Source organism: Cebus imitator, unplaced genomic scaffold, assembly GCF_001604975.1.
Source record: "Cebus imitator isolate Cc_AM_T3 unplaced genomic scaffold, Cebus_imitator-1.0 Scaffold273, whole genome shotgun sequence".
In the NCBI taxonomy this organism is placed as follows: domain Eukaryota; kingdom Metazoa; phylum Chordata; class Mammalia; order Primates; family Cebidae; genus Cebus; species Cebus imitator.
Window position 1 is genome coordinate 2,377,565 of NW_016107588.1, and position 11,461 is coordinate 2,389,025.

The following is an 11,461-nucleotide window of genomic DNA, read 5'->3' on the forward strand; positions in this document are numbered from 1 at the left end:
TGCTTGTCAGATCTATCCATTGAATTCTGAATTCTAGATATTGTACTTTTCTGTAATTCTAATTCATTCTTCTTTATAGATTCTAATTTTCTGTTAAAATTATATATATTTGATCTGTTTTAGTAACAATTTCCTCTTTTTTGTTTACTATATTAGCCGTAGCTTTCTAAAGTTTTTGTCTACAAACTCTGACATCTAAATCACCTGTATGTCTCTTTATATATTTTGGTTTTGGGCTTTGGTTTTAAACCTTGGTTTTAGGTCTCATGGTCCTGCCTATTCATATGATTAAGGATTTTCCATTGAATTCCATGCATTGTGTATAAAACTGTAGTATTTTCAAACAGAAGTCTCTTTTGCACCAAAAAGGATTCATTATTTACTTTGCTATACAGTTAGTATGGGAGAATTATCACGTTAGTCTCATAGAGACTTGTGCTGGGTTATAGTTTTGGCTAAATCTAGTCTGTCTCTGCTATTCCGTTGTTACTAGGATTTAGGTCCCTAGGATTTTAAACTGGTAGTCTGACATGCCTTCTTCTTTTTTAGCATTGAAAGGCTGCAGAAAAGGAAGATCTGCTTTTCAGCGTTTTTCATATTAGCTTTTGTCCTCATGCTCTGTGCAAATTCAAAATTCAACAATTGTATTGAGAGGGAGATCAGCCATGAATTTGAGACGTTTTAGATATTTCGTTTATGTCACCTTAGCCCTGTGTGATCATCAAATCACTGCTGTTTCTTCTCATTCACCAGTATGAACCCTATGCCCAGGGCCAAACTTGAATTCAAGCTGCAATCCAAGGCCAGAATTGGCAAATGCTCCCAGAGATGAAAAGCTGTAGGTCACTATTTCATCTATGAGAGGTTCTTTCAGTTCTCCAGAATTTTAGATTCTACAATCTTTACTGAGCTTTATTGCTTCTACAGTTCTAGGTTTTCTAGTTGTTAATGAGGAGAACACTGTTCACCAATCAACAACTCTGTCCTACCCAGAAATATTACAGTAACTGCCTACCTGGGCTCCACGATTTGATCCTTCTTCTACTTGTATCACTTAAAAAATTCCTAGTAATTATTTTAAAACATAGGTCAAATAATGCTGCTATTTTATTTAAAGTATTCTAATTGTTCTTCGTTTTTCCTTAGAATATAATTCAAAACACTTTAGTGGCCTATATGACTTTAGATTATCTGGCCCCCGCTTTGGTCTCATCCTCTTCTCCTGCTCATCCCTTTCTCACTCTAGCCAGCCACAGTGGCTGAACAAGTCACCCACCTTTCTGACATAAGGTATTTTTCCTGATTGTTCCTTCTACTTAGGGCACTATATATATATATATATATATATATATATATATATATATATACACACACACATATATATCTATATAATCAATATATAGATATATATATACACATCGATAAACTCTCTACTTTCTTAATATTTCTGGTTGAATGTTACTCTTTAAAAATTAGGGTGATGCTAATCACCCTATTTTCAATTTCAGTGGTAACACAAATCCTCCAGCTAGGCATGGATGGAGGATTCTGCAGTACTTTTCCCCTAACTCTGCAGTACTTTTATGTTTTCCCATGTTGCTTCTCATATTACCACATGCCCTATGCTTTACCCGTTAATCCATTATTTTATCTTTCATTATCACTCTTATCTCTATAATATAAGCTCCACAAGGGCAAGGTTTTTGGTTTATTTATGGATGCATTCCAAGCTCCTAGAACAGAACCTGGCACACAGAAGACAGTTTGTAAAGATTTGAAAAACTAATGATTGAAAAAGCATGTTGCATTTAATTATTTGGGTCTTTTCAAATGCACTTTCTATTTCAAAACAGTTTAATTTAATTTTGATGTCATCAGCACATATCTTGATCTATTACTCTGATGACACTGCATATGAAACTCACTGAAATTCTTAGGTTGAAAAACTCACTCAAATTTTATTCAATTTTGATTTTTCTAATTTATTTGCAAATGGACTACATATTTACTACTTTCTCTGTAAAATTTACAGCTACTGGAAAAGATAATACTTTCAAAAGTGAGCAAATCTTCAGAATCTCTTCCTGCATATCATATACTGTTGAGAATTGGACAACTGGACAGAAGTATATGAAAATGCAGGTAGAATACACATTTCAAAAAATATAAACACATTCTGTTTGACATAGCTTGTCCTTAGATAGCTGTGACTGTATTATATATCAGTTCTGTCTTGCTCTGTCCTTTGGGCAATTTAGGAAACAGACATTAATGTTTCAATCTAATGACACAGAAATTAGTCTGAAATGGAAAAATGAAGTTTGCTTCTTAGAAAGAAAACTCTGTTAAAGGCTAAGTCTCCTCCTCCTGATGAGTTAGCAGTACTCAACCCCACTCTCTGACCCAGCCCCATGCCAGCCCGGATTAAAGGCCTCAGCTTTAAAAACTCCTAGTGAACAGAATACAATATGTTAAGCTTCTTTTGGAAGATCTGGCAAAAGAAAGAGAGAGAGAGAGAGAGAGGGAGAGAGAAATACATACAGCTTCCAAACTTCAGTGGGCAGGCATGCACATCCATGGGAAAATCTTCCAAATGCATGGGACACTCGGCATGAATTGTTAACCTAAAAGAAGGGCAAACAGAAAATGAAAGTTAGCTAAAATGAATGTTATTAAATACAGGGCTGTATTCCCACTCAGCAGCAATGAACTGTTCCTAAGGATAACAAAAGTTTTGTTTGTTTAGATTAACTGAGATTCAAGTCTTTATGAACACAAAGGATGGATAAAATGAGCTAGATAGCCTCCCAAAGAGGCATTAAGTATTCATATTTTTGGTTCTTATCTGAATCCCGTTGTATCACCTTTGAAAAACAAATATAAATTTTCTGTCCTAACTGTACTTTCTTAGACACCCCCTAAGAAGCCTGGAAACACCAAGTTCTGACTCATTCACTCCTGATTGCAGTTTAATTATTTCTGAAATATTTCTTCTCAGCAGGCTATTCTGTGAGTTAACCAATTTAAAGATTGCACTGAAGAGAAGAGATATGTGGAAAGAATATCTTTACCCTGATCATTAACAGACAAACACAAAAGATAATTCTGCTGCTCACAGGAACTGCTGTAGCTTTGTTGAAAGAGATGGCTCTTGAAGAACACACACACACACACACTGTCACACACACACACACACACGGAAACTGACCACTCCAGAAAAATAAAAAGGTGATGTGGGGCATTGGAAACCTCAGAGGTCAAGTCTAAAGAGCTTATATTCTGTTAACAGAGACAACATCTAGAAAAGATGCTGGATGAGGCTGGGCGCGGTGGCTCACGCCTGTAATCCCAGCACTTTGGGAGGCCGAGGCGGGTGGATCACGAGGTCAAGAGATCGAGACCATCCTGGTCAACATGGTGAAACCCCGTCTCTACCAAAAATACAAAAAAAAAAAATAAACTGGGCATGGTGGCGCGTGCCTGTAATCCCAGCTATTCAGGAGGCTGGGGCAGGAGAATTGCCTGAACCCGGGAGACGAAGGTTGCGGTGAGCCGAGATCGCGGTGAGCCGAGATCGCGCCATTGCACTCCAGCCTGGGTAACAAGAGCGAAACTCCGTCTCAAGAAAAAAAAAAAAAAAGAAAAAGAAAAAGAAAAGATGCTGGATGCATTGCTCAATGGAAATCTGAGTGGGAGATGATATATTTACATACTCATTCCCCTACATTAGTCTCTCTGAATAGTCTATTTCAAGGTTTCCCCTTTGATTTCTTGTATTTTTTTTTTCAAGGCTTAATTTTCCTTGAGCTAGATAGTAGCCTCCTATGTAGATACGGAGCTCACACTGCAAAAATTAAGGGTTGGTTGGAAGCTAGCCCTGATGAGCTACTTCTAACTAGCCTTTATACTTCCTGGATATATTGGACTCAACACCTGCCATCTTTTTGGAGTTCTAATAAGTTGAGAAACTGATTATCAATTATAATGTCACTCATTTCCACAGTGGCTTCTTCCCTTAGATAGGTACTCCTGCTCAGAACTTTTCAGGACCCAAGTACTCCTTAGGACCAGAAATCTTGCCTAATAAAATATCAATATGTGAGACTGAAAAGAATATGCCTCACATCTATACAATTACCAAGGAAGCCTATGGGGAAGTGTTTTGTTGAGGCAACAAATAAAGAAGTGCCTGCAAGTAATCCCATGTGTAGGGTCTCCATGTCTCTCTCTTCACATCACAGCGCTACTGTAACAGTGTTAGGAAGCAAGATCTTAAGAACAAGATATCTCCAGGCTATTGCTGCTTAACACAGTTTCTCTTTGGTTAATGAGGGTAAGATATCAGGAGATATTTCTTATCAAATTACAGACATCCATGTGTCTAAGAAGGCATAGGAGGTTCAATGTATAATTGTTATCATGATGATGATCATTGCTAATAACCTATGAGATGCTCATAGCATGTTAACAACTTCTAAAGAACATTCCCATCAATAATTCCACTCAGGTCTGCCTCTAACATTTGTGATGTAGGGACCCTTGATTTCTGGAACTAAGGATTTTATTTATCTCATTTGCTCCCCATAGAGACCCTGTGTGGGACATATTGCAGGCATTATTATCATCTCTGTTTCCTAAATAATAATTCATGGAGTTAAAGTGACTTTCTCAAGTCACACAACCTGGAGAGCTAGAGTGCAAATCTGGTATTCTTTCTACCTCAACAATTTTCCGTTCATCTGAGGGTAAATGTCTCCTCAGGTCCTCAGTAATCTTTAAGTCATATGTATCTGGTTACCTTTGAGTAAGTATGTTCTGTGTATCAGGTAGTCATGAGAAGATACTAAGAAAATAAGGAAGAACCAGAGGCACAAGCCACAATCGTTCCCCTCATAATGACCACTGTTACAGGAAGAGAAATATAACCCTCACATATACAGTTAACTATTGACATGGGGCAGGAGTTGAGTACATTAGCCTGAATACAGTCAGAGTGCTTTCTGTTGCAGAAAAAGCTTGAGGGGATATTGAAAATCCTAGCTATGAGAAGGTAGATAAGGAGGGCAAGAAAGTCAGACAGCATTGACATGTTCAAGAACCAATAAAAAGAGCACAACATAATTTGGTTTATGAAGTGCCTTGCTCACATAAATATCTGCTTTTTCTCTCTCCTTTGTGCTTAGGTGGGATGAGCAAGAAGTGGATGGGAAGGAAGATAGAAAAGTTATTATAAATCCGTTTTGCCCCTAATCAGAAATCACTACCTTTGCATCTGCTTTCATAGTCTATTTGTTATGGTCTTATTCTCCATGTTCCCAGAACTTCTGGCTAGACATAAAGTAATTTCCCCTTGGCATTACTCATAAGAGGCAGTATCTTGGAAATAATAATATAAGTGTAGAGAAGGAACACAATTTTCTTTATTAAACTCTCATGGAATCTTTTCAGTATCCAACACAAGGAGCATATTTTTCACTGAAATACATTTCTCTTGTGTCCAGTTCTTTGAATCATGAAACCCCTTTTATGCCTTAAGGATAAAAGTCAGATTGGTGGGGAATTGCAGGCTAGCTTCAGAATTCAGTTTTTGTCCAAGACACATTGGAAATTTTGTAAATATCCAAGGGATGAGTTAGAGCTGCAAGAACACGTGCCATCTAGTCGCAACCTCTTACTATTTAGATGGGGGATACTGAAAATAAGAAATGTGTTAAGTATTTGCTGAAGGAGCACATACTTTCTTTTTGCCTTCCAGGCTGGTGTTCTTGCTCATACATGCCTGGGCACATTTCATTTATTTAGTTTGCTTTAAGCAATATAGATTATTACAGCTCTGATCATTTGTGTGATGGTAACATATCCATTGGTTTTAGCAATCAGCCATGATTAGAGGTCCTGGACAGACTACCTAGAAGCTGGCTGACTGAAATTAAACTGACCTTGATTTTCCTGCTAATTCCTTCCAGAGCTGTATTTGTTAATCTCAGTTTCATTATTCATCCAATGGCTGGCAATTCAAAGTTTTGCTTTCAAGTAGTTCATTTCTAATCTCTGTAAAATAATTTTCTTCCCTACCCTTGGAGGCTGGTAAGGTTATTGACAGAAAGTTTTGACATCCAGAATAATGAGCTTCTGCTACAAGACAGGGACTGACCCCAAAAGAGTCCTGATCTACATACAAAGTTTTAAACCTAAAGTTGAGGAGAAAGTGTAACTATCTTCAGTCATAGATGCTAAAACACACTTATTATTTCACCAAATTAAAATATTTATACTTACTCTGTTCCAGGCCCATTCTTCTGCCTAATATCACTGCAAAGATGTTGTGTTTATACATTCATCTAACAAATATTTACAGAGTACTTAAGTATTTTGGGCAAGATATGTGGACCCAATCTTTGATGAGCTTACTGTCTAAGACAAATAGCATGTATGTACACAAATAGTCCCAACACAATCTATCAAGTTCTATGATAGGTGCTGTGGGTACACAGAAAATGAAGGAATTATTATGCCTGAGGCCATCCTAGAAGGTCTTATAGAACCAAGATTACCTAAGATGAAGCTAAGAGGATAAGTAGGGTGAGGCAAAGGAAGGCATTCTAAAGAATATTATATATGCTAAAGCACAAAGGTAGAAACAAGTCTGGCCTATTCGGGTAACAGTTAGTGATCCAGAAGGGCTAGAAATAAGGGCATAAGGGCTGGAATTGAGGATACCTGGGAAGTGGTAGGAGATGAGGCTGGAGCCAGATCTGCAGAGCTATAGGCATCACACTAAACAAGATCAACTTTCTAGGTCTTGGACTAACAACTGACAAAGTCATATTGCTCTTTTAAGAAGATCATTCCAGGAACTTGGACTGTCTTGTTACTACCATTTAACTTGCAAAATAACTCAGTGGGCATGGGTAGCAAATTGCCATTTAATTTATGGAATTATGGACGGGAGGGTGAATCCTACAGAGTTGACAGATCAGTGAGGTGGTTATTACTGAAGTGGAGTTAAGAGAAGACAGGAATGTGAACCAAGAGATCAGCAGTGGAGATGGAAACAGACACTAACAATATTTGTAAGAAAAAATAAGTCAAACTTTGTGTTTAAGGATTGGACTTTTCTCAACTTTAGTTCTCTCACCTATAAAAAGGAATAGTAGAGACAACATCCTCTTCCCTTATATAACCCATCTATCCATTCAACATTTATTCATTTAACAATATCAGGGATTTATAGGGTGCTGGGAGGCACAAATTAGAAAAAAAAAAAAGAAAATCGAAGGCTTTATATACTCCAGAGGATTATCACTGTCATCATTATTATCTTTACTATATGTAGAAAATAATTTCAAAGACAAAGCTGGGGCAGAATCAGAGACTTTAAGTGACATGGTTGCCCCTGACTTCAGATCAGCAAAATAAACAAATCCTGTAAAAATTTCATGTCCTCTCTCCTTTTCCAACCTTTCTCTTTCTTCATGGATTCATTTGTGAAGCTCTACTAAGTCTGGTTTTATTTTTGCTAGCAGTTTTCAATGGGCTTACCAAAAAAGGTCAGAGTCCCCTGGAAATGTGGCATTCAGATCATAGAATTATAGTCACAATCCAGGGGTTGGCTTGCTTTGCTTTTTATGCAAAGACCAGATACAAAGTAAGAGGCAATCCAGGGAGTCCCTTCTTTGGGAGAGGAGGATATAAATGAGAATCTGATGACCTTTTCAGCTCTGCACCAGCACCCTTCTCCCCCACATACATACTTCAGTTATTACCCTCATTTTACCGTGCTCTGCCAATGCTGACTCTCTTGCCATCCCCCCTTTGTGGCAAATACATTGGTTTTTATCCCGTCTTAATTAGTTAAAGTTAAATTGTTGCATTAGCCTCCTAGGTTGTGTCTCTGCTCTTCCCCTTCCCTCTTACAGTATATTGTATATAACAGCCTTCCAGCATTTGCTGATCTATTACAGAGTAAAAACCAAGGTCCTTATCAAGGCTTACAGGGTTTAATATAATCCTGTTGTCTGCCTTCCCCTGCTCACTCTGCTTCAGCTCTGTCAACACACCCGTCTCTCTTATGTGGTGACCTATACAGTCACTATGCTCTCTGCCTAGGATGTTATTCTTTCAAATACCTGGATAAGTAATTTATGCATTTCTTTCACATTTTTTGCTTAATTAGCATCTTCTAAATGGGCCTTATTATTATCTCCACTCAGTTTACTACCTATACTATAGGTAGTAAACCTCATTGTGCTTTCTTTTTTTCATAGCTCCTAAATATAATGCACCATCAAACTTACATTTTCTGTTTGTCATCTGGTTTTCCTCTTTTCTTTCTATAAGGTTATGGATTTTTAATCTTTCTTTGATGTGTGCTAAGATCCTAGCAGAGTATCTAGCACATTATATGCACTCAATGAATATCAACTCAATGAATGATTTACTGAATGAATTTTCTTTCCTAAAGGCACATGTTTCTCTTGGACTCTGCAGAGAGGAGGTGTAGCTTGGACAAGATAAGGCTTAAGTATTGCTAGACTTCTGGGCAAAATCGTGTCTTAATATGATTAATTAATAGCATAATATCTCAATTTATTCCCTTCAATGTGTATATAGTTTATTTCCTAGAATTTCAGAGGTATGAGAGAGCCTTATAGAAAGCATCTAGTTTTATCCCCTTATATATTTATGTCTGAGAAAACAGAAGGAACAGAATTTCCCCAAATCAGTCAACATAGCCTAGGAGTTAACTAAAAGTTTCCTGATTCACTGGTGTAGTCAACAAAAGATCCCCAGTGGATGCCTGAAACCACAGACAGTATTGAACTCTCTATGTACTATAATTTTTCTTATACATACACACATATGATAAAGTTTAATTTATAAGTTAGGCAAATACTCTTGCACTTTGAGGCCATTAATAAGTAAAATAAGGGTTCCTTGAACACAAGCAGTATGACAATGAAACAGTTGATTTGCTACTAAGTGACTAATGAGCAGGTAGCATCTACTGAACAAAGGGAGGATTCACATCTCAGGTGGGACAGAGCAGGATAGCCAGGATTTCATCACACTACTCAGAATGGCATGCAACTTAAACCTTATGAATTGTTTAATACTAGAATTTTTTATTTAATATTTTCAGACCATGGATGATAATAGGTAACTGAAACCATGAGAAATAAAACCACAGAAAAGGGGATAATATTTTACATAAATGAAAATACAAAGATTGTTGTCCACTTAGAGTTTACATCTCAGTACAGGAAGACAAAAAGTAAACAAGATAAGTAAGCAAATTATATAGTTTATTGAAGTGTGATATATCCCAGGAATAAAAAGAAAAACAGTATTGGGAAGGGGTTGCAATTTTTAATAGGGTGTTTAGCAAGTGCCTCACTAAACAGTTGACATTTGAGCAATGATCTGAAGCAGATGAGAGAATAAGCCTTGTAGAAACCTGGTGAAAGAGCATTCAAATTAGAAGGGGTAGCAGTGCAAAAGCCCTGAGGTAGAAGCATGCCCAGTGTGTTCAAGAAATAGTAACTAGGCTACTGTGGCTACATTGTAGAGATCAAGGGGAAGAGTAATAGAAGATGAGTTTGAAGAGGAAACTATGGGGCATGAACTATATAGTGTAAGGGTTCCTGGGTATTTTTGCTTTCACTATGAGTGAGATGTAGAGGCACTGTGGATTTTAAGCAGAAGGGTAACTTGGTCTAACTAATGTTTTAAAATCATGGCAATTTTATAGTTAAAAAGGTGAAGGAAGTCAAAAATGAAACCAGGAAGATGAAATCTAAAACCGTTTTATGATTAAAAACTCTCAAAAATCTAGGACATGAAGGCAACTTCCTCAACTGATAAAGGGCACTTACTAATACCCTCATCTAGCATCATAGTTAATAGTGAAAGACTGTCTACTGCCATACCACCCTGAACGCGCCCGATCTCATCTAATAGTGAAAGACTAAGATACTTACCCTAAGATCAAGCAAGGATATCTTTTCTTCTTTATAAGAATCTAGCCAGTCAGATAAAAAAAGAAATGGGGGATGACTGCTAATGGTATGGAGTTTCTTTTTTGAGGTGACTAAAATGTTCTGAAATTAGATCTTGGTAATGGTTGCACAACTGTGAGTATATTAAAAATCATTTAATTGTACACTTCAAAAGGATGAATTGTATGACATGTGAATCATATTTAAATAAAGCTGTCTAAATAATTAGGCAAGCAAAAGAATATAAGAGAAAGATTGGAAAGCAAAAATCAAAACTGTCTTTAGTTGAAGGTGACATGTTCAGACATTCTGTGTTCACAGATTTAGAAGACCTAATATCATTAAGGTGGCAATTATCTTCATATTGTTCTATATATTCAACACACTTCCTTTGAAAATCCCAGAAGTTTTTCTTTTTGTGAAAATGAGAAGTTGATTCTAAAATTTATATGAGAATACAAAGGATCTAGAATACCCAAAGCATCTTTCAAAAAAATCACGAGTACTTACACTTTCCAATTTTAAAGCTGCAGTTATCAATATGGTGCAGTTTTTACCTAAAGATTGTATATAGACTAATGGAAAAAATAGAAAATCCAGAAATAAACTTTGATATTTATAGTCAATTGATTTTTGACCAAGGTGCCAAGCAATTCAGTGTAGAAAAAAATAGCTTTTCAATAAATAGTTCTTGGAGAATTTAATATCCAAGTGCAAGATATGAACTTAGACTATTACCTCACCCAATAAACAAAAATCAACTAACAATGGATCATAAACCAAAATTTAAAAGCTAAAATTTCTAAAGGAGAACATAGAAGAAAATCTTTGTTACCTTGAGTGACACAAAGATTTCTTAGGTATGACAAAAAAATCATGATCCATACAATAAAATACATGATAAATTGGACTTCATAAAGATTCAACTGGTGCTTGGAACACCTGAGAGACAGAGTTGCCCATTTAACTGAAAAAAAAGGGGGGGGCTGAAACAGGGAGCCAGGTGATCTGGCTCAGTGGGTCCCACCCCAACAAAGACCAACAATCTGAAACTCTCTGCATTGAGAGCTTCACAGCAAGCACAGCTGGACTGGGGACAGTACAGCTCTGTGGGGGGAAGGGCATCTGCCTTTACCAAGGTAGTCCATCACTACCAAGGCAGTCTGCCATTACTGAGGCAGTCTGCCATTACTGAGGCAGACCGCCATTACTGAGGCAGACCGCCATTACCGAGGCAGTTCTAACTATACCTCTATAAACAAAACTGCAAGGAAGTTCACACAGCAGCTGGGCAGAGCCCATGGCAGCTCAGCAATGCCTCTGCTGGCAGACTGTAACTAGGCTACCTCCTTGCTGGGCAGTGCATCTCTGAAAAAAGGCAGCAGCACATCAGGAAGTTATAAATAAAACACCACCTTCCCAGGACAGAGCACCTGGGAAAAAAAGGTGGTTATGAGTTCCGC

The 11,461-nt window shown here is 37.2% G+C and overlaps 1 protein-coding gene across 2 annotated transcripts in view; it reads right to left on the bottom strand.

The window, feature by feature from the left end:
- The window catches only part of GABRA3 (gamma-aminobutyric acid type A receptor subunit alpha3), a 250,766-nt gene that overhangs the window by 57,632 nt on the left and 181,673 nt on the right, over positions 1 to 11,461 (bottom strand). For both annotated transcript variants that reach the window (XM_017500892.2, XM_037728628.1), the window contains exon 6: positions 2,542 to 2,624. In XM_017500892.2, the coding sequence (XP_017356381.1) occupies positions 2,542 to 2,624 (83 nt within the window). The remainder of the gene's footprint in view (positions 1 to 2,541; positions 2,625 to 11,461) is intronic.